Source organism: Octopus sinensis, linkage group LG24 (genome assembly GCF_006345805.1).
Source record: "Octopus sinensis linkage group LG24, ASM634580v1, whole genome shotgun sequence".
In the NCBI taxonomy this organism is placed as follows: Eukaryota; Metazoa; Mollusca; class Cephalopoda; order Octopoda; family Octopodidae; genus Octopus; species Octopus sinensis.
In genome coordinates this window covers 17344402-17365990 of record NC_043020.1, presented here as the reverse complement: position 1 = coordinate 17365990, position 21589 = coordinate 17344402, and the positions used below count along the sequence as shown (strand labels likewise).

At 38.1% G+C, this 21589-nt stretch overlaps 1 protein-coding gene across 1 annotated transcript in view; it reads left to right on the top strand.

Annotated features, from left to right (window-relative positions):
* Window positions 1-11349: 11349 nt before the first annotated feature.
* Window positions 11350-21589, top strand: part of LOC115223777 (dihydropyrimidine dehydrogenase [NADP(+)]) — a 62687-nt gene continuing 52447 nt past the window's right edge. The window contains exon 1 of the mRNA XM_029794445.2: window positions 11350-11511. Within this exon, the coding sequence (XP_029650305.1) occupies window positions 11476-11511 (36 nt within the window). The 5' untranslated portion in view covers window positions 11350-11475. The remainder of the gene's footprint in view (window positions 11512-21589) is intronic.

The window sequence follows — 21589 nt, the reverse complement described above, 5'->3', positions numbered from 1 at the left end:
CAAGTGCTGTATGATATCTTTCAGGCAGCACCTGCTAAACAACAGTAGCAAAAATAAATATATTAATGCGGTCCTGAAAAGTGAAGTGAACATTGTACGAGCTGGCAGTAAACTCTTCAAGAAACACTCTCTCCCATATACAGCCCCAAAGCAGTTGGGCTCCTTTACCTCAGAAAAGACCTGGATGGAAAGCACTCAAAATACAAAAAAAAATATGCATGGATATGTTACCCGGAAGCTTGAAGACAGTAGAATTGACACGAAGCGCAGTCTCTCTTGGACATAAGACCACCACATCACATCACACTTTTAAGGCTAAGCGTTTGCAATCTAGGAACAGATTACCACAAAGTACCTGGTGAACAAGAGAGACAGCGACGCCCTTGTAATCCCAAGGTGCAACCGCATGTGTAGGCTATGTCATGTTTCTGTGAAAGACATTTCGCATTTGATTAGCAGCTGTCCTAAAATGTCGTCACGGTACTACCTCCCTATACGGAACGATGTTGTAGCTAAAACAATTTACAATGCCATCTGCAAAAAAGACTGTCCTGAAATAAACTTAGAAAATCCCTCTGTTATGGAATACATTCATAAACACCAACTTCTGTCAAATGTAAGCATAACAGGGTGATATTGTTGTTTGGGACAGAGGGGCAAAGGTATGCACTATCATAAAGGTTAGCTGCCCTGCAGATATAAATATCTCTTTGAAAATCAAAGAAAAAGAGGATATCTATGAACAACTGCTTCGAAATCTCCAGCTTCTATATCCAGACTATGAATTCATATTTATACTAATAATAATTGGAGCACTAGGTTTTGTTAGTAAATGCTTAAAGGAGAATCTGGATAAACTGGGATTTTCAGAAAGAGAAATTGACTGGCTGATTCGTACATTACAAGTGCAATCTGTGAGTGGAACAGTAAAAATATGCAAGACTTTTCTCAAGTTCCAAATGTGAATTTGTCTGTGTTAACTACACCCCAAAGATGGGGCCTTGTATCTTTGTTGGAAACCGGCTCCCTCCTCAGTGGATGATTTCTAATAATTGAAAAGTAGAAGAGACATAAACACACGTGCCACATGCGAATAAAGCGCTTCATACATGGACATATACATAGACACAAAACTTATTTATTTCACTAATATCACTCAGCCAAACCAAAATAAATAAATAAAATTTCCATTTATAGGCGCTGGCAGTAAGAAGTTTGCTTCCCTACCACATGGTTCCGGGGTTCAGTCCCACTTGATTCTTCCGAAAAACTTCTTGATCAATTTCCCGACGGCAGTAAAATAAATAGGTTGCCTATAAGGGTGTCAAAGATTAAATTCTTCCGCAATTTTGCGATAAGACCATCCCTCTCGTCCACTTACGAGTACTAACTCGAATCTTTCTTCTTTAGACAGAGCCATCATTCGATCTGGGTAGAAAAAAATAACATAAATAAATTTAGAAAAGTAAAGTATTTTTTAAATTTAATTTAAACAAAAGTAAAAAAAGAAAATTAGTATTTCTTATATTTAGTTGTTTTTGTTATGATTTTATTTACTCCATGTCCCCAGACTTTGTGGACACCCTGTATATATATACTAGCAGTATCGCCCGGCGTTGCTCGGATTTGTAAGGGAAATAACTATAAAGCATTTTTAGAGAGTTATAGCCAAAAAATAGGAAAAAATGGAAAAAAATGATGGTAAATTTTTTTTGAGAGTAAAAAAGGTGGAGTTGCGTCCCCTAGACAGTTTGCGGTTTGTGTTTCTGATTCTTGACCCCATGTCGAATTTTCGCTGCGTTAGTTTTGAATTATGACATTGGGCTATGTGTGTGTCAAGTTTCATCAGAATCGGTTGAAAGCCGTGGTCAGGGTGAGGGTACAAGCAAACAGACACACAGAAACACGCACAGACAAACTGCCGTTTATATATATATATATATATAATATATATATATATATATATATATATATATATATATATTTACTTACTTACTTGTACTAGTGGCGACATTCACCCTGGGCGGGTTGAGTCGGCTTCTTCTACTCATGGAAAAAGTTTCGTGGGGATATGTGGATTTCACAAGCGGTCCCCAGCAATCCCGCATGTAGAGACATCCTATTTGCCGCAGAATGTCCGCAGACGCAGGGACAGAACGACTGAGGAGCCGCCGGTTGCCGAAGCAGACACTCCGAGGATTTTCACCGGAGCCCCGTCTGTCGGGTTGTGGCCCTAATACCACTCGGTGTCAGACCAATCCACCTTGGGTGGCCCTACCAGGAACCGAAGTTCCCTACGGCATATCTCTGACACTACCCGTTGCCAGCGTCCCCACCACGGCGAGGAGGGGATGGACTTTGGGGACGCATATATATATATCGTAGACCGGGCGTTGTGAGTGTTTATTGAGCGAAAACACCTAAAGCTCCACGAGGCTCCCGCAGGGGGTGGTGGTGAACCCTGCTGTACTCTTTCACCACAACTTTCTCTCACTCTTTCTTCCTGTTTCTGTTGTACCTGTATTTCAAAGGGTCAGCCTTGTCACACTCTGTGTCACGCTGAATCTCCCCAAGAACTACGTTAAGGGTACACATGTCTGTGGAGTGCTCAGCCACTTGCACATAAATAAATGAGCTGCGATGTCACTGGTGCCAAACTGTATCGGCCTTTGCCTTTCCCTTGGATAACATCAGTGGCATGGAGAGGGGAGGCTGGTATGCATGGGCGACTGCTGGCCTTCCACAAACAACCTTGTCTGGACTTGTGCCTCGGGGGGTAACTTTCTAGGTGCAATCCCATGGTAATTCATGACCGAAGGGGGTCACAAAAATACAAGGGACGTTCAATAAGTAATGCCTCTGACCCACTTGCAGTTGTTTGATCTAGCTGAAATGTTGCATGTGCAATCATTTATATCTCTATAGAGTAAGTGGCAAATTACAGCTCTGAATTAATTGTGGTTTCTGATTTACAGGTGTTTGAACCGAGTCAAGTGTGAAATGGAGCCTGTTGAGTGCCGAGCAGTGATCCGGTTTTTGTATTTGAAAGGACGCACACCACGGGAGACTTTTGATGAAATGAAAGTAACTTATGGTGATGATGTCCAATCATATGACCTTGTAAAACGCTGGCATCGTGAATTCAAACATGGTCGGAACTCTGTGGAAACAGCTCCCAGATCTGGTCGCCCCCTTCTGCCATTGATGAGGCATCTGTCCGTCAAGTTGAGGCTGCCATTTTGGAAGATCGCCAAATAGCCCATGAGGTCAAGATTAGTACCGGGTCTGTGGAAACTATCATTCATGACCATTTGCATATGCAAAAGGTGTCTGCCAGATGGATTCCCAGGTTGCTCACGCCTTTCCAGAAGCAAGAACGTGTCGAGTGCTCGAGGGTGAATTTGGAGATGTGCCAAGAAGATGAGTCAAAATTTTTCAAAAGACTGATTACACAGGATGAAACCTGGGTCCATCACGATGATCCAGAGACCAAAGCCCAGTCAATGCAGTGGAAGCACCGTGACTCACCCCTCCAAAGAAGGCAAGGGTGCAGCCCTCCGCTGGCAAGGTCATGCTCACAGTCTTCTGGGACCAGGACGGAGTAGTGATGACAGATTTCCTGGCAAAGGGTACCACAATTGTAGGAGCCTATTATGCTTCACTTTTGAGGAAATTAAGAGAAGTCATCAAAATCAAGAGGCGGGGCAAGATCAGCAAAGGCATCCTCCTCCTGCAGGACAACGCTTCGGTCCACAACTCGCTTGTCGCCAGATCAGAAGCACAGGCGTATGGCTATGAACTCCTCTCCATCCCCCCTACTTTCCTGACCTTGCACCCTCTGATTTTCACCTCTTCCCAATCATGAAGTTGTTTTTGAAAGGAAAGCGTTTCCCAGATGATGCAGCCTTGATTTCTGAAGTCACGTTGAGGTTGGAGGACCAAGCTGGGTTCTTCTACAAAAACGGTCTCCAGAGCCGCATCAAACGATGGGAGAAATGCGTAACTCTGGGTGGTTCCTAAGTAGAAAAAGACTAATAACTGTGCCAAGTTTCGTTGCTCTACTGCTATGGGAAGTGGGTATATATACATAATGGGCTTCCGCACAGTTTTTGCTTTCCAATTTCACTCACAAAGCATCGGTCAGCTGAGGGTTATAGAAGAAGTCATTTGACCAAGGTGCCGCGCGGTTAGCCTGAACCCCAACTTGTTGACCTCAAAGCCGGCGCCTGAAAACATTAATTTAACAAAGAAAAAAAAAGCGTAAAAGATTGGCTTACACCTGATATTTGTAACCTCTTGCCCCTCTCAATAACGTAGCACTGCTTTGCATATGAATGGGTGCAGTAGCATATCATTGCTTTATAAATATGGAACTGTACCGACTGCACTCAGAGTAATCAACCGGTGAAAACGAACGATCGCTCGTAAAGACGGCGGCAAGGTGGCAGAAGCGTTAGCACGCCGAGCGGAATGCTTAGCAGTATTTCGTCTGCCGTTACGTTCTGAGTTCAAATTCCGCCGAGGTCGACTTTGCCTTTTATCCTTTCGGGTCGACAAATTAAGTACCAGTTACGCACTGGGGTCGATATAATCGACTTAAATACTATGTCTGTCCTTGTTTGTCCCCTCTGTGTTTAGCCCCGTGTGGGTAGTAAAGAAATAAGTATTTTGCCTGTCGCTGCGTTCTGAGTTCAAATTCCGCCGAGGTCGACTTTACCTTTCATCCTTTCGGGGTCGATAAATTAAGTACCAGTTACGCACTGCGGTCGATGTAATCGACTTAATCCATTTGTCTGTCATTGTTCGTCCCCTCTGTGTTTAGCCCCTTGTGGGTAATAAAGAAATAAGTATTTCGTCTGCCGCTACGTTCTGAGTTCAAATTCCGCCGAGGTCGACTTTGCCTTTCATCCTTTTCGGGTCGATAAATTAAGTACCAGTTACACATTGGGGTCGATGTAATCGACTTAATCCGTTTGTCCCCTCTGTGTATAAACCCTTGTGGGTAGTAAAGAAATAAGAACGATCGCTCGTAAATTACAGTCCTTTTCTGCCTTTAATGTTCTGAGTTCAAATTCCACCGAGGTCGACTTTACCCTTCATCCTGTAGGGGTCGACAAAATAAGTACCAGTTGATCACTGGGGGTCAATGTAATCGACTTGCCCCTACCCCACGAGATTGCTGGCGTTGTGCCGGAAATTTGAAATCATCATAGAACATCATAGAACACTCGAATCGCAACGAACAAAAGTAAGAAGTAATGTGGTTATTAGTCACGCGCATAACTCACGACAATAAAATCCGATTTCATGACGTTGTGGTAAAGCTTTCACTCCTTTCTGTTCCGAGGAGTCAGTTGTTTTCACTATCGTTGTTCGACATTGCTTACGTACTTAGGAGACATCCGTTTCAATGTTCGGTAATTTATTTTATCAATCTGATCAGTTAAGTTTACCTGTTCAGTTATTTTCTGTCAGTCTATCTATCTATCTATCTATCTATCTATCTATCTATCTATCTATCTATCTATCTATCTATCTATTATCTATCTATCTATCTATCTATCTATCTATCTATCTTCTATCTATCTATCTATCTATCTATCTATCTATCTATCTATCTATCTATCTATCTATCTATCTATATCTATCTATCTATCTATCTATCTATCTATCTATCTATCTATCTATCTATCTATCTATCTATCTATCTATCTATCATCTATCTATCTATCTATCTATCTATCTATCTATCTATCTATCTATCTATCTATCTATCTATCTATCTATCTATCTATCTATCTATCTATCTATCTATCTATCTATCTATCTATCTATCTATCTATCTATCTATCTATCTATCTATCTATCTATCTATCTATCTATCTATCTATCTATCTATCTATCTATCTATCTATCTATCTATCTATCATCTATCTATCTATCTATCTATCTATCTATCTATCTATCTATCTATCTATCTATCTATCTATCTATCTATCTATCTATCTATCTATTATCATCTATCTATCTATCTATCTATCTATCTATCTATCTATCTATCTATCTATCTATCTATCTATCTATCTATCTATCTATCTATCTATCTATCTAATCTATCTATCTATCTATCATCTATCTATCTATCTATGTCTGTCTGTCTTGTTTGCTTGTTTCTTTCTTTTACATTAGAAACTTCAGATTCAGCGTCATTAATTCTATCACGAAACCCGAAACCTCCTCCTCCTCCTCCTCCTCATCATCATCATCGTCTTCGTCATCGTCATCATCATCATCATCATCATTTCAAATGCTTGTACGGGTAAGTCAGTGTTTGTAGAGGCAGATTTTTATTTTTCTACGGCCTGATGCGCTTCCTGTCGCTAACTCTCACCTGTTTCCAAGCCAGGTAAGCATTTCCCAATGACCCCATGGCCGGATATGTTTTCGCAGAACAATGGAAATGACTGATGCTGCTTGTATAACAGTCACACTCATTTACAACTACCACACGATGTCAAGACACATTACACACACACACAGATACATACATACAAACACACATATGCAACAGGCTTCTTTCAGTTTCCGACTACCAAATCAACTCACAAGACTTTGGTTGACTCGAGGTTATAGTAGAAGACACCCGCCTAAATTGTTACCCAGTCAAATGCTAATGACAACAGCTAATCAATACCATGATCCTACCAGCTATAGGGATCTTTTCCTTTTGAACGGCAGTTTTCAATACAATTTCTAGTTAACTAAACACTTTTAAACTTCGTATACTGGTAGAATGTGTCAAAATAAAACATTTTTTTCTCTTGGCTTTCTTGAGAAAATTGTAATTTGTAAGTTTAACGTAGTTTAATTTTTCGAATTTTAACCAATCGATGGCCTCTATTGAGCTAAAATCATTTGCTGCGTCTAAAACTGAGACAACATCCTGTCACTGTTATGTTTACGTACAGAAAGCGTGTGTATAAAATTATAGAATTATTTATCTTCGTTAAAACACTTTAACGCCTATCACAGCCAGAGACGATTTTGGCAGATCGCTAAGACCAACGACCTCGGACATTCAAGCAGACAACTTCGGGTAATTGGACATTACGGCATCCGCCCGCAAGGCTTTGAATCGGCCCAGTGGCCTGGGATTATAGAAGATACTTGCCCAAAATGCCACGCAGTGAGAATGTGGTGATAAGTTTGCTTCGCAACCACATGGTTCCGGGTTCAGTCCAACTGCATAGACCTTGACCAAGTGTCTTCTACTACAGCCTCGGGCCGACCCAAGCCTTGTGAGTGGATTTGGTAGATGGAAACTGAAAGAAGCCTGTCGTATATATATGTGTGTGTGTTTCTCCCCTTCCATACCACTTGACAACTAGTGTTAGAGTTTTTTACGTGCCCGTAACTTAGCAGTTCACCGAAACAGACCGACAGAATAAGTACCAGACTTTAAAGAAAATTTAAAAAAAAAGATACTGGGGATGATTCATTCGATTAAAATCCTTGAAGGTGGTGCTCCAGCATGGCTGCAGTCTGACGGCTGAAACAAGTAAAGGACAAAATATATCGTACCCAGCAATATATAATTAAAGTTAAAGGTTCGTGAATTTGCTTCAGTTATTATTCCCTGAGCCAGCACATCCCACATTGTTACAGTACGGCACGTACACGACAACAATGGTGGTAAGGCTATCCATTGCGAAAATAACGATTTAGACGTTTATAATATATCATCATTAAAGAAGAAAAAAACGTACTCAACACAAGCAACAAAACAACGTCACGACACAGTTTCCGCCAACTGAATCCGCTTGCAAGGCTTCGAGTTCGCTCGGCGGCCTGGGATTATAGGTGATACTTGTTCAAAGTGCCGCACAGCGAGACTGAAACCATGACTACTTGGTAAGAAAGCAAGCTTCTTATCACACACCATGTCTTTCTTTATTTTATTTTTTTTAGTTTTGTATGGCCTGGTTCCAACTCGGACCGCGACAATAAAGTCCACCTGTCACACTTCTCAGGTTTAACATCACCGCCTCGAGGCCCTGGATACATTCCAGGCCAGTGTTTGTGATCAAGCTGTCGATATAAGTGTGTCGACGATTTCCTCTGCTTACGTCACCATGAAGTGGGTTCCACAAGACGAATGTGGTTGCCTCCAGTTCAGGGCAACGCATGCAGTGACCAGATAGTCACAGCCATCTTTGCTTGATCTTCTCGCTAATTTTCAGAAGGAATCCATAAAGGTATTCGTTTGTCATATGTTACTGTCTTTTCACATTTAGGACCATTCGTAGCGTCCTTATGTAGCAGCCATCTAGCCTTTGTTATAAGTTAATACTTTTATATTGTGCAGTGTTTTCCCTCTAATTATGTGCTTAACCATCAGCATGCATGGGAACCTTATATTGTGGGCATTTTTTTTTTATATGCGATTAAAGTACATGAACTGTAGATGTATGGCGGTGGAGGCGCATGGCTTAGTGGTTAGGGGTGTTGGATTCATGATTGTAAAATTGTGGTCTCGATTCCTGGACAGAGCAATGCCTTGTACTCTTGAGTAAAACATTTCATTTTATGTTGCTTCTGTCCACTCAACTGGTAAAAATGAGTAATCCTGCGACGGACTAGGGTCCCGTCCAGGAAGGAATATACACACCAGAGAAAATAGGAAACTGGCCCGATGCTCCTGATGGAATAAGGTGGAATAACCAAATGTATAGAGGGCTCTCGTGTAAACAACAGATGAGGGTTCCGTAGCTTCTTGGTGAACAACCTTCACAAACGATTTATTTTTAGTGATCAAATGTTTGTGCTGGTACGTTACAGTATCTCATCCACTTTATCAAATCGACATTATATGTACAGACGTTCGGTGTGCTGGACGTTGGATGTCGAAGCGATCGCGGAGCAACGTGAAATGAAGTGTTTTCGCTCAAGAACACAACGCACCTCCCAGTCCTGGAATCGAAACCAAGATCTTGCAACCGTGAATGTAGCATTCAAATCACTAGATCACGCGCCTTCGCATCCACACGCTGTGTGTGTGTGTATGACTGCGTAATCGGAGGCGACTTACGAGTTCAGTGGACACAGAACGGTTAGAAAAACCGTTCCCAGCCATTTTTTTTTTTACCTATGGACCCCTTTGATTGCTATTTTATTCTGGAGGACCCCCGTAGCCATCCAATGTTTAAAACTAATTTTATAGATGCTTTTTTTTCAAAATTCCTTTTTTTTTTGCCCAATAACTTGAACTATGTAAAACGTTAGAGGAAGAAACCTAGCTGTTTCGTGCAATAAATAAATCCAATGCAAATTTTTTCCTGGACCTTAAAAATCTACTATGGTTCCTCAATTTACTATTTTGCTTGCATGGACTCCCAAAGATCTTATATGGACCTCCAGGGGTTATATGGATCACAATTGAGAACCACTGGGTCAGAGCGTCAGACAAAATAATTTGCAGTTTTTGTTCCGACCCCTAGCCTCCTGTTAAGGTCATCTTTGCCTTTTATCTTTCTGAGGTCAGTGAAAGAAAGTACTGTGTGTTGAGTTAATCGACCGACCACACATTCACAAATTTGTATCTTTATTTCTACTTTAGAAACAATTGCTTCTGGTGACTAACGTTTTGCTGGCATATTAATTTATTTATTTGGCGAAAGAAGTGTGGTAGACCAGACTGAAAGGGCTGAAGACAGATACTTTTCCTCTTTGGCCAAGCCCTCATCAACTTTTTCACGTTTCTCTTGAAAATGTAAGTGAGGATGTAGAGATAAATGTTGCCTCCCAGCAATTTTACTAATAGGTGGGTGAATGTTGCAAAAATGGCCCGAGTGAACAGGTCAACTCTAAGCATGCACCTGTAGGTTGAAGGAGAACAATGTGGAGAGAGCATTGTCCTAATGGTCAAGTAACTGTGGATTTGTGGAGTCTCCACGAGTAGCCCTAGGAGATCTCCCTCTTTTAGGGAATTATTCATTGTTATAATTTTTATTTTGTTACTGTTTTTTTTCTTCCACGCCTTTCATGTAACCCCATATTATTATATCGTCCTGTACCGTCCCCCAATGTTTATTTCTGAACCCCCAGTGGTTAATAAAGAAAATATTATTATTAATTATTTTTAAAAAAGTAAAGAAATAATAATAATTATTATTATTGAGGTGAAGTGGTGGTAGAATTGTTAGCACGCTGGGCAAAATGCTAAGTGGCATATTCCGCCGAGGTCGACTATGTCTTTCATCCTTTCGAGATCGATAAGATAAATACCAGTTGAACATTGGGGTCGATGTAACCGATTCATTCCCACCTCCCCCCAAACTGTTCTCGTGGCAAAAATTTGAAATAATAATAACAATAATAATAATTATTATTATTATGTATTACATGTAAAGTGTAATAAAAAAAACTGGCATTTAGTATCTAACAGAATTTCACACATCTCGTTTTCTCTATTATTTCTTTATTGCCCATAAGGGGCTAAACAAGGATAGACATCGACCCCAGTGCGTAACTGGTACTTATTTAATCGACCTCCAAAGAATGAATGACAAAGTCGACCTCAGCAGAAATTGAACCCAGAACATAAAGACAGACAAGATACCTATTTCTTTACCCACAAAGGCTACACACAGAGAGGACAAACAAGGACAGACAAACGGATTAAGTCGATTACATCGACCCCAGTGCGTAACTGGTACTTATTTAATCGACCCCGAAAGGATGAAAGGCAAAGTCGACTTCGGCGGAATTTGAACTCAGAACGTAACGGCAGACGAAATACTGTTTATCTAACGTTTCTGCCAGCTCGCCGCCTTGCCTAATTCTCCCTATAAACCCTTAAAAGAAGGTCAACTGTGTGTGTGTGCCGTTTTAAGCGCAGTCAGTGTCAGTGGAAAGCAGGAGTGATATATATACATATATATATATATATACATACAAGGGAGTGTCGTAGATAAAAAGTTATTAGAAAGTGTGGGTTCAATGAATAGATAATGTCGTTATAGAGAAACAGCATAAGAAAGAGAAAGAGGAAGATAAACGGAATGAGAGAAATGATAATAGACAAATTAACAGTAATAGTAATACACACGCACATATATGTATATATGTGTGTGTATATAGAAAGAGAGAGAGAGAGAGAAGAGGATCAATAAATAGAAAGATAGTGGAAGAAGAGGAACATTAAATAGAAAGATAGAGAGTAAAAGGAGGGGAACAATAAATAAATTTAAAAAATAGAGAGAGGGGTGGAAAAAAAGATGTAAACTAAAGCGGAGAGAGAGAGAGAGAGAGATAATGTAAATGAAGGAGTGAGTGTGAGGAAAAGACGGAGTGAAGTGTGGGGGGGGGGCTGTTTTGAGAGTGAATTTGTATTTTAAACGTAAACAGCGATAAGGTTCAGTATTGTGTGACTCGGGAGTACCTTGTACACAACACTGTTTCACTTCGACTAAAACCATGTCTAATGTATCTTTTGACCCCCCAGATATCGAGGTACATGCATATATTTTATATCTATTGCTTTTTTTCTTCCCAATATTATTAATTTTTTTCTTCTCTTTTACGTATCATTTATTGTTTATATACGATGTATTTCATGTTTCCACGTTTCTCTCTTGTCTTGTTTATAACATATATGTAAAGTTACAGAGTTTACAACTTGCATCTCGTATAGAGATTTTGGAACCACCTACTTTGCTTGTTATATGTATATAATATAATATATAATATATAAAATATATTTGGCGATCTTTCGTCTCTAGTAGACCTTTCCGTCGATTTCCGTAAAATTTTTTTTTTTTTACATATGGGCTTGCGGGAACTTTTGAAGTAATATACATACATATACACATACACCGAGTAAAAAATTTCAGTTATCTCTTTCTTTCACACACACTAACAGAAGCACTTCACTTACACAACATACTGTCTGTCTCCCACACCCCATCAAACACACACACACACACATGTACATCAATGCTTCCCATGCACGGTAACTTCATAAGAACTTCCCTCGTCATACAATCGCTTTCTCTTAGTCTCTTTCGCTCTCATTACTTCAAAAGTTCCCGCAAGCCCATATGTAAAAAAAAAAATTTTTTTACGGAAATCGACGGAAAGGTCTACTAGAAACGAAAGATTGCCATACAGGCGATTGCCATACATTTTCTCACATACATCTGTTTACGATATATGCGTGTGCGTGATACACATGTCACATTTTCATATTCATTTGTTTATGGCATGTGTGTTTGTGCGTTATATAACATACAACGCACACAAACACACCTACCATATATAATGTATATGTATATATGCATGTATATATGTGTTTATGTCTGTGTACATATATAAATGTACATGAATAATATGTGTGTTCGTGTACAATATACATGTGACACATATGTGTATGAGTTTGTATATATATGTAGGTTTATTTCTATATGTGTATGTTATAAGCTAACACCAAACTTAGTTAAACTATCATCCAGTTAGATATATATGGCTGTTATTATCCCTTAATCGTATCTTTAACAACAGGCATTAGAAACAACAAAAATAGGGGCCGAATTATCGACTAGATGTCCCTGAAAAAGAAAACGAGGATTTCTCTTTTCCATAATTTATGGGAGGACTTTAAGGAACAGCTGGTTGTCTTTCTTTTTTCTTTTCTTTTTTTTTTGTTCAATAATAACATAAATTTTCAAATTTTCGCATTTCAGTGGGGGTGTAATGCTAATCATTTATGTCGACCCTTAATCTATACAAAGTTGATAATAATGCATTTTTTTTTATCAACAACAATGAACTCAGATTATGAGGAGTTATAGTTTTCGTGATAGATTTAGAGTTATAAAAGTTTTAAAAGGCGATCTTAAGACAGATTAATATCAATTTCTACCCTTATTAAATTTTATATAACTAGATAGGTAGATAAATAAGTAGACAGACAGATCGATAGACAGATAAATAAACGATAGCTAGCTAAGATAGACAGATGAAACGATAGATAGATAGATAGATAGATAGATAGATAGATAGGCAAGCAGAGGGTGAGAGAGGGAGTTTGATCTCCATGTAGCATGTGACCAGCACTGGATTTTGGTTTCTAATTTAGGCACAATGTTATCAGTTTCTGAGGGAAGGAGTTAGTTGATACTATCGACCCCAGTACTTGACGTTGGGGACAGTACAAAGTCGAAAATACAAGAGAAAACGATGGACAAGATTAGCCTAATTTGTTTGTTTGTCCGTGGACAAGATATCTCAAGAACTACTGAATGGATTCGGATAAAACTTTCAGGGAAGTTTGGCCGCGTGACTGGCACGAACTGCTAAGAATTGGGATCGATCGGGTACTGGTCAAGGATTCTGGATTATTTTTCTGGGTGTTTTTTTAACATAAGTTTTGAGAGCAGTCGTATTCATTTTTAGTATTCTCGTTTATTTCAGATATTCTCATTTTATATTTCTTTACTACCCACAAGGGGCTAAACACAGAGGGGACAAACAAGGACAGATAAACGGATTAAGTCGATTATAACGACTCCAGTGCGTAACTGGTACTTAATTTATCGACCCCGAAAGGATGAAAGGCAAAGTCGACCTCGGCGGAATTTGAACCCGAAAATCATATCCAGCTAATCGTTGAGAGGACTTTGGTGTTGCCTTGGCGGGGGTTTGCGCTGAGTGTGCTTGTTGTTATTATTATTATTATTATTATTATTATCTAAAAGGCTTACTACAGTGCCAGGAAGTACAAAATAATTGTATCAAGTTGCAATAATTGAGTGAAGAGGAATTTATTTTATAAAAGAAAGACAAACAAAAAATGAGAATGGAAGAAAGAAAAAATAACATGAATGCAACACGAAATGCCCCAATTGGTCGCTCACTGCAAGGTTCAACGGAACCTACTGAAGCAAGCCACGCTCGCGACATTACCACGGGCAACGGCGAGGGGTAGGCGTTGGAAAAGCCAGCCACCCCTCCAAACGTTTCAAATGTCACAGGCTGGAAGAGCCAGGTCGTTTCAAATTTTGGTACAAGTCCTGCAATTTTAGTGGGTAGTTTAGTCGATTATATCGAATCTCGGTTCTTAGACCGGTACTTTAGGAATTTGAACTAAAATCGAAAATCCCGGCTAGGTCAGCTTTGCTTTTCATTCCTCCCCTAAAATATGCTGAATTTGTGCTTTATTTAGAGATAATTGTTAATTACAGTCATTTGATTAACTGTCACAAGGGCGACAGATGAGGTAACATTACAGGGACACTGTAAGCCTTCGGCTCACACTCACGGGCCGTGTGTGAAAAGTCGGAATGAATGAAGAGTAACAGTATATATACATAGTCTGTTGGTGTATTTCAGGCAACATGGTTTCAGTATCGTAAGATAACAAACAGGGTAACGCCATTAGTAGGAGAGGTTAGGAAGTTAAAGGAGAAGGGTGAAATAAAATAAAAATAAATTAAATTAGGAGTGGCTGTGTGGTAAGTAGCTTGCTTACCAACCACATGGTTCTGGGTTCAATCGCACTGCGTGGCACATTGGGCAAGTGTCTTCTACTATAGCCTCGAGCCGACCAAAGCCTTGTGATTGGATTTGGTAGACGGAAACTGAAAGAAACTCCGTCGTATATATATGTATGTATGTATGTATACATGCATACATACAAGAGTGCAGATCCAATTCATCACTGGAACTGTAAAAATCTGTAAAACTTTCCAGAAGTTTATCATATAAATATGTATGAGCATGTCTAGATGTGCATGAAAATACATACATAAAACATACGAATCTGTACATACATACATACTTACAAATAAAAATACCCTGTTGTTGATATTGAAATTCCAATGAAGGAGCCTTGGATCTAGGTTAGAAACCGGTCCTTTCTCTATTGGCAAGAGCATCAATCCAAAAGCACTGAAGTACACTGTTGCTTTTAACGAACTCAACCACTTCATAAGCAGCTGTGATGAGATCGAAATTGAGAACTCAGTACAGATGGATTTCACTAAGATTCTGCATCTTACGGGACAGCACAAACCAATAGCGATTTTGACGTCTATATCTAGCATGTGGACTTTTAGTGGTCAATCCTTTAAATTTTGTATGTAAAAATATTTTAATCTTCGGAGTTTTTAATATGCTAGGCCACTGGTTTTAATTGATTAATATCAATTTCTAACCTTATTCAATTTTATATATGTGTGTACTTCTTTCAATTTCCGTCTACCAAATCCACTTACAAGGCTTTGATCAGCCCGAGGATATAGTAGAAGACACTTGTTTAAGGTGTAAGGTGTCATGCAGTGAGACTGAACCCGGTAGCAAGCTTCTTACCACATATCCACCTTAAAAAAAAACTTGTAATGGATAGTCATATAGAAGGGTAAGTCGATAGATAGATCCACTCCATCACTGGAACTGTAAAAATCTGTCTGTTGGCGTATTTTCTTTTATTTGTTTCAGTCATTTGACTGTGGCCATGCTGGAGTACCGCCTTTAGTCGAAGAAATCGACCCCAGGACTTATTCTTTGCAAGCCTAGTACTTATTCTATCGGTCACATTTGCTGAACCGCTAAGTTACGGGGATGTAAACACGCTACCATCGGTTGTCAAGCGATGGTGGTGGGGACAAACACAGGCACACACACACATATATATCTATATACGACGACAGGCTTCTTTCAGTTTCCTTCTACCAAATCCACTCACAAGGATTTGGTCGGCCCGCGGCTATAGTAGAAGACACTTTGCCGAGGTGTCACGCAGTGGGACTGAACCCAGATCCTTGTGGTTGGTAAGCAAGCTACTTACCACACAGCGACTCCTTTTTTTTTATGTTCGCATTTAATTCCGATATAATCATAATCTACACTCCCTGAAAGGTACTTGTCGAGAATTTCATCAAACACCTATTATAAAACATTTTCTGATTTTGTATTTTCATGGTCAGAAGGATCCCCCTCCGACAAATAACAGCTGACTCTCAAAAACTGGACAGTCAGCCATTTTATACGGTTCGAAATATTAACTTAAATTTCAAAAACTTTCCACATTATTGTGTATTTGCTCATTCATAACTTCTCTCGTTCATACTGTTTATTTTTTTGTTATATAAAATAATCTGTAGCCTCTGAAACGATGAGTTTTTCACTTCGTCAGCATCCTACCACCTCACTGAAATATATGACGCTCTGCGAGTGTATGGCTGTTCCAGTGTCCCAAACTCGCCATCGCCTGCGTTAATACTGTAATTACTTTAGGGTAGGGTTACTATACATCCCTATTTTCCAGGACATGTCTTGGATTCAGGTGGCTATGTGCCCGGGGAAGAATTTTAATAATTCTTCAAAGATCCGGAATTTCAGCTTCGAACACTTTAAAAAATTGTAACGACTGTGACGAAAAGACAGACTAAAAGAGTGAAGTAGCATTGATTTTTTTTTAGATAACAACTCTGAAGAAGTTAACTTTTTCAGGTCGTTCACTTTTTCTCAACCTATCAATGGGCCAATTGAGTAAACCTGTCAATAAAGAACCTATATTAATAACTAGACACAGCTGCAAGTCAAATTTACTACAATAAAGAAAAATGTGTAATGACCATTATTTATGCCTTGTCTCATTTCTCTCTCTCTCTCTCTCTCTATCTATCTATCTATCTATCTATCTATCTATCTATCTATCTATCTATCTATCTATATATATATATATATATATATATATATATATATATATATATATATATATATTATTTATTGATAGAAATGGTAAGACAACAAAAGAATGAAAGAGACCTCGATATTATGTAAATAGAGGAATTTATCTGTAAATATATGTGACAATTATTCAGAGTTTTATCATGGCTACCGAATAATTATCACATATATTTACACACACACACACACACACACACACACACACACACATATATATATATATATATATATATATATATATATATATATATTTTTAATCCAAACGGGAAACAAAAAAACAACAACAATGGAACAATTACAGTATTATTATTAATAGGCGCTCAGGAAAAGGAAGCAGGGAGATATATATATATATGTGTGTGTGTGTGTGTATAACGTCAAAGGTCTAAGGTGTGTCGTGCAGTCGTAACAGTGGAGTTGTCCTAGATTCTGACTGTCAAATATAGCACCTATTTTAGGGATGTCTCTTCAACTCTCTCTTTCTCTCTCTCTCTATCTGTCTATCTGTGTGCTTCTCTCTCTTTCTCTCTCTCTCTCTCTCTGTCTATCTGTGTGCTTCTCTCTCTCTCTCTCGCTCTCTCCCTCTCTCTCTCTCTCTGCTTGCTGTTTCTTTGCTTTGATAAATTACGTGATCTTTTCTAAAAGATCCAAATTACGTTCTTTTTCATTAAATTACTGCGTATAAACTGCATCGAAAAATGAAAATGAAACTTCATGGTATTAAGATTATTGCATGTCCTCCGTTCTTCTTCGAATTGTTATGATGAATTCTGAAGTCAGTTTTCTTAGAATTCGTATGAAGAATGAATAATCTAAAGTTAGTTTTCTTAGAATTTGTATGAAGAATTCGAAAGTTAGTTTTCTTAGAATCCGAATCCAGATGTCAGAATTTTGTGTTGTAAGGATTTATTAAACGAAATGTTTTATGTCTTTAGAATGGGTGTATTATGTGAGTGACCCTTTTGTTTTGAAAGGGTTAATAGAATAGCTTTTATATTTTGTTTCAGCCATTGAAGGGATTTTTTGTCAACTCAACCACCAATATTTATATATATTTTAAGTTTAGCATTTATTATACCGATTTCTTTTGCCGAACCGTAAACAAACCGATGGAGTTTCTGATCAGGACGCTCGCATCATTTGGATTTTCTCCGTTTTGGTGGGGATTTTTCCAATTTTTTCCCCACCACGACATATAAAGTTGTGGGGGAAAGTTTTTGATTAATGTTTACAATTTGACCCGGAAACGAAAATCAGAAAAAAATAGTGCAGTGGATGTAAAAGAATGTGTAGGAAACGAATAGGAAGAAAAAAATGCTCGCAAATTAACGGGAGGGTGGGGAGCGGACCTCGGAAAATTCACAAGATCCGAGTTTTTCCTTCAATAACTTTTAGGAAAATTTTCAATGAAATTTAATGTAAATAGTTTTCGAACGGCATACATTGCGATTATAAAGAAATTTGTGGGGAAAATCTTTTCCAAGTGGGTGGGCAGAGGATTTCGGAAAATTCACAAGATCCAAGATTTTCCCTCATAACGTTTAGGAAAATGTGGATTTTTTTCAATGAAATTTCATATAAATACCTTTCAAAAGGCATACATTACGATTGTAAAGAAATCTGTGGGTAAAATCTTTTCCAACGAGTGGGGAGAAGACTTCGGAAAATTCACAAGATCCGAGTTTTTCCCTCATAACTGGATATGGGTATGTGTGTATATATGTGTGTATGTGTATATATATATGTATATATTTGTATATATTTATGTGTGTATATATATATATATATGTGTGTGTGTGTGTATGTATATAGATGTATGTATATATGTATATCTCTACAATTGAGGGTAAAATTAATTAATTAATCAATTTCACCAAGTGTTCAGTATGCAAAGGGACCATTTAAGGCGAATTCAAATTATTACATTATATAAAAGGGCTTAGTAAAATAAATTACTTTGCCGCATACTGAACTCATTAGAAATAGCAGCTAAAAAAAACTTTTTTAAAACTATTTCTAATACTAAAGAAAACCTCTCTCATATAGTGTTTGCTCAATTCAACTCACGCAAATATGGGGGTAGAGACATTAAAAAATCAAGTGCAAAGGTTATTTGAGAACGTACGTTTCAAGATTAGTCAACACGACACTTCTATCATCAGCTCAGAACTCCCTGGTTTGGATTTGAAAACACTGAAAGTAGGAGCATACCCTCTCGGCCTCCTCTCGCTTCCGAAGATCTGCTCGCAACTAACAGTGCCAACAAACTCAAAAATGCAAGCGAAGAATTTCTGCTCTCCCCTTTCACCAGCGTGGGTTAAAATCAGCAAACACTATGCTTTTTTCGGTAAAATCCGCGGCATTATATAGAGAGAGATGAATTATAATTTCAACAATTGAGGGTAAAATTAATTAATTAATCATTTCACCAAGTGTTCAGTATGCAAAGGGACCATTTAAGGCGAATTCAAATTATTACATTATATAAAAGGGCTTAGTAAAATAATTACTTTGCCGCATACTGAACTCATTAGAAATAGCAGCTAAAAAAAACTTTTTTAAAACTATTTCTAATACTTAAAGAAAACCTCTCTCATATAGTGTTTGCTCAATTCAACTCACGCAAATATGGGGGTAGAGACATTAAAAAATCAAGTGCAAAGGTTATTTGAGAACGTACGTTCAAGATTAGTCAACACGACACTTCTATCATCAGCTCAGAACTCCCTGGTTTGGATTTGAAAACACTGAAAGTAGGAGCATACCCTCTCGGCCTCCTCTCGCTTCCGAAGATCTGCTCGCAACTAACAGTGCCAACAAACTCAAAAATGCAAGCGAAGAATTTCTGCTCTCCCCTTTCCACCAGCGTGGGTTAAAATCAGCAAACACTATGCTTTTTTCGGTAAAATCCGCAGCATTATATAGAGAGAGATGAATTATAATTTCAACAATTGAGGGTAAAATTAATTAATTAATCAATTTCACCAAGTGTTCAGTATGCAAAGGGACCATTTAAGGCGAATTCAAATTATTACATATATAAAAGGGCTTAGTAAAATAAATTACTTTGCCGCATACTGAACTCATTAGAAATAGCAGCTAAAAAAAACTTTTTTAAAACTATTTCTAATACTTAAAGAAAACCTCTCTCATATAGTGTTTGCATACATATATAAATGGCAAATGTCTGTGTGTGTGTCCTTTATACAAATCCACAATTTTTCAGTTAGAGGGCTCGCACTTTCTATGCTCATTCAAAACCGTCCAAGGGTGGTCGTGCACATCTTTACATTTCCACAGTCACCCTGCAAAGCCATTCAAAAATCAATAGAAGGGACTTTTTTGTGAATTTTCTATCCAAAACCCAATCAAAATGCCCGAAACTTGATACGCTAATTGAATGCCAGCTAGCTGTATGTGACTGGTCGGAGATTTGGACAGTACTCGCATGTATGTGCGCACGCACGCAGCTGCATATGCATGCACTAGCACTATGACCCGGCAACGCCGGGTCATAGTGCTAGTTTGTATCTCTTATTATAAAAGGCAGATTTTATCTGCCTCCCTTTGTCAGTTATAGAAATCTACAATATAGGATTTCTTCAATTACAATTTACCTAGCATTTTTAAGAGTAGAATGCATCGGGTTTTGCCAGGTCCAGTTTTAAAATTTAAACTCCAATTAAGCAAAATTTACAGAAAACTCACATTCTGGTGTGTATGTCAAATGCTTTTCTTAGTCTGGTTTACAGCACACGCAAACGCACACACACAGTGTGCAACGAATAAAGTGAAACTAGATGTAATATTTGTTTCTGTCTATCACGCTGATAGATACATGAGTAAAATGTATGGCAAGCTAACAGATAAGAGTGAGTGAAAATGTTCTTGGAAGAGAGTAAATAGCGACAGAGTGATTTGAGGAAGACTAAACTGAAAGTATGAAACAGTGTTTATGTATAAACAGACGACACCCTTTCGTTACCAAACCGCCCGAATTTACCTATTCATATTTAAATGAGAATATCAGAGTAAATCTCTTTAGTACATTCGTGAAAACACGTATTATACTTCGTAAACACTTCAAATACAGTTTTGTACAAAAATCGAAGTGTAATTTTAATTCCGTGAATTATGGGAGATTTTTTTCCGAAATTTGTTCCTATTGTGTTTTCAAAATTTGTAATTCTGACAAAAAATGGATACGAATTTCATTATATCAAGCAGCGAGTCAGAATTCGAAGGATTTTCTACTGAAGACCTTCATAAATCTAACTCTATGACTGAAAAAAAAAAAGCATCTTTATATAAGAGTGAAGTTGTGTGTCTGTCTCCTACGATTTAGATTCGTAACTACTCCCACATTTTGCGGTGCAGTTTAACCAAAAGCGGGTATCTTATAGTTGTGATTCATATCGAGCCCTTCTGGGTATTAGCGCGCGTCTACGATGAGTCTACGATTTAAAAAAAATTTACCATCATATTTTTCCATTTTAATGCATTTTTTTCGCTTTTATATAAGGGAAGTAACTCTCTAAAAATATCTACGATGTGTCAACGATTTAAAAAAAAAATTTACCTTAATTTTTTTTCAATTTTTAATGCATTTTTTTGCTATTTTTTGGCTATAACTCTCTAAAAATGCTTATATAGTTATTTCCCTTACAACCCGAGCAATGTCGGGCGATACTGCTAGTATATATATATATATTATATATATTTGTGAATGAGAATAACGACGGAAGGGTTAAAAAAGTGTAAAAATAATTGAAGATAAAATGAAACAAAATTGAAGCCAAAATCTCAAAGATTATTGAAAGTGGATAGAAATAAACACTAC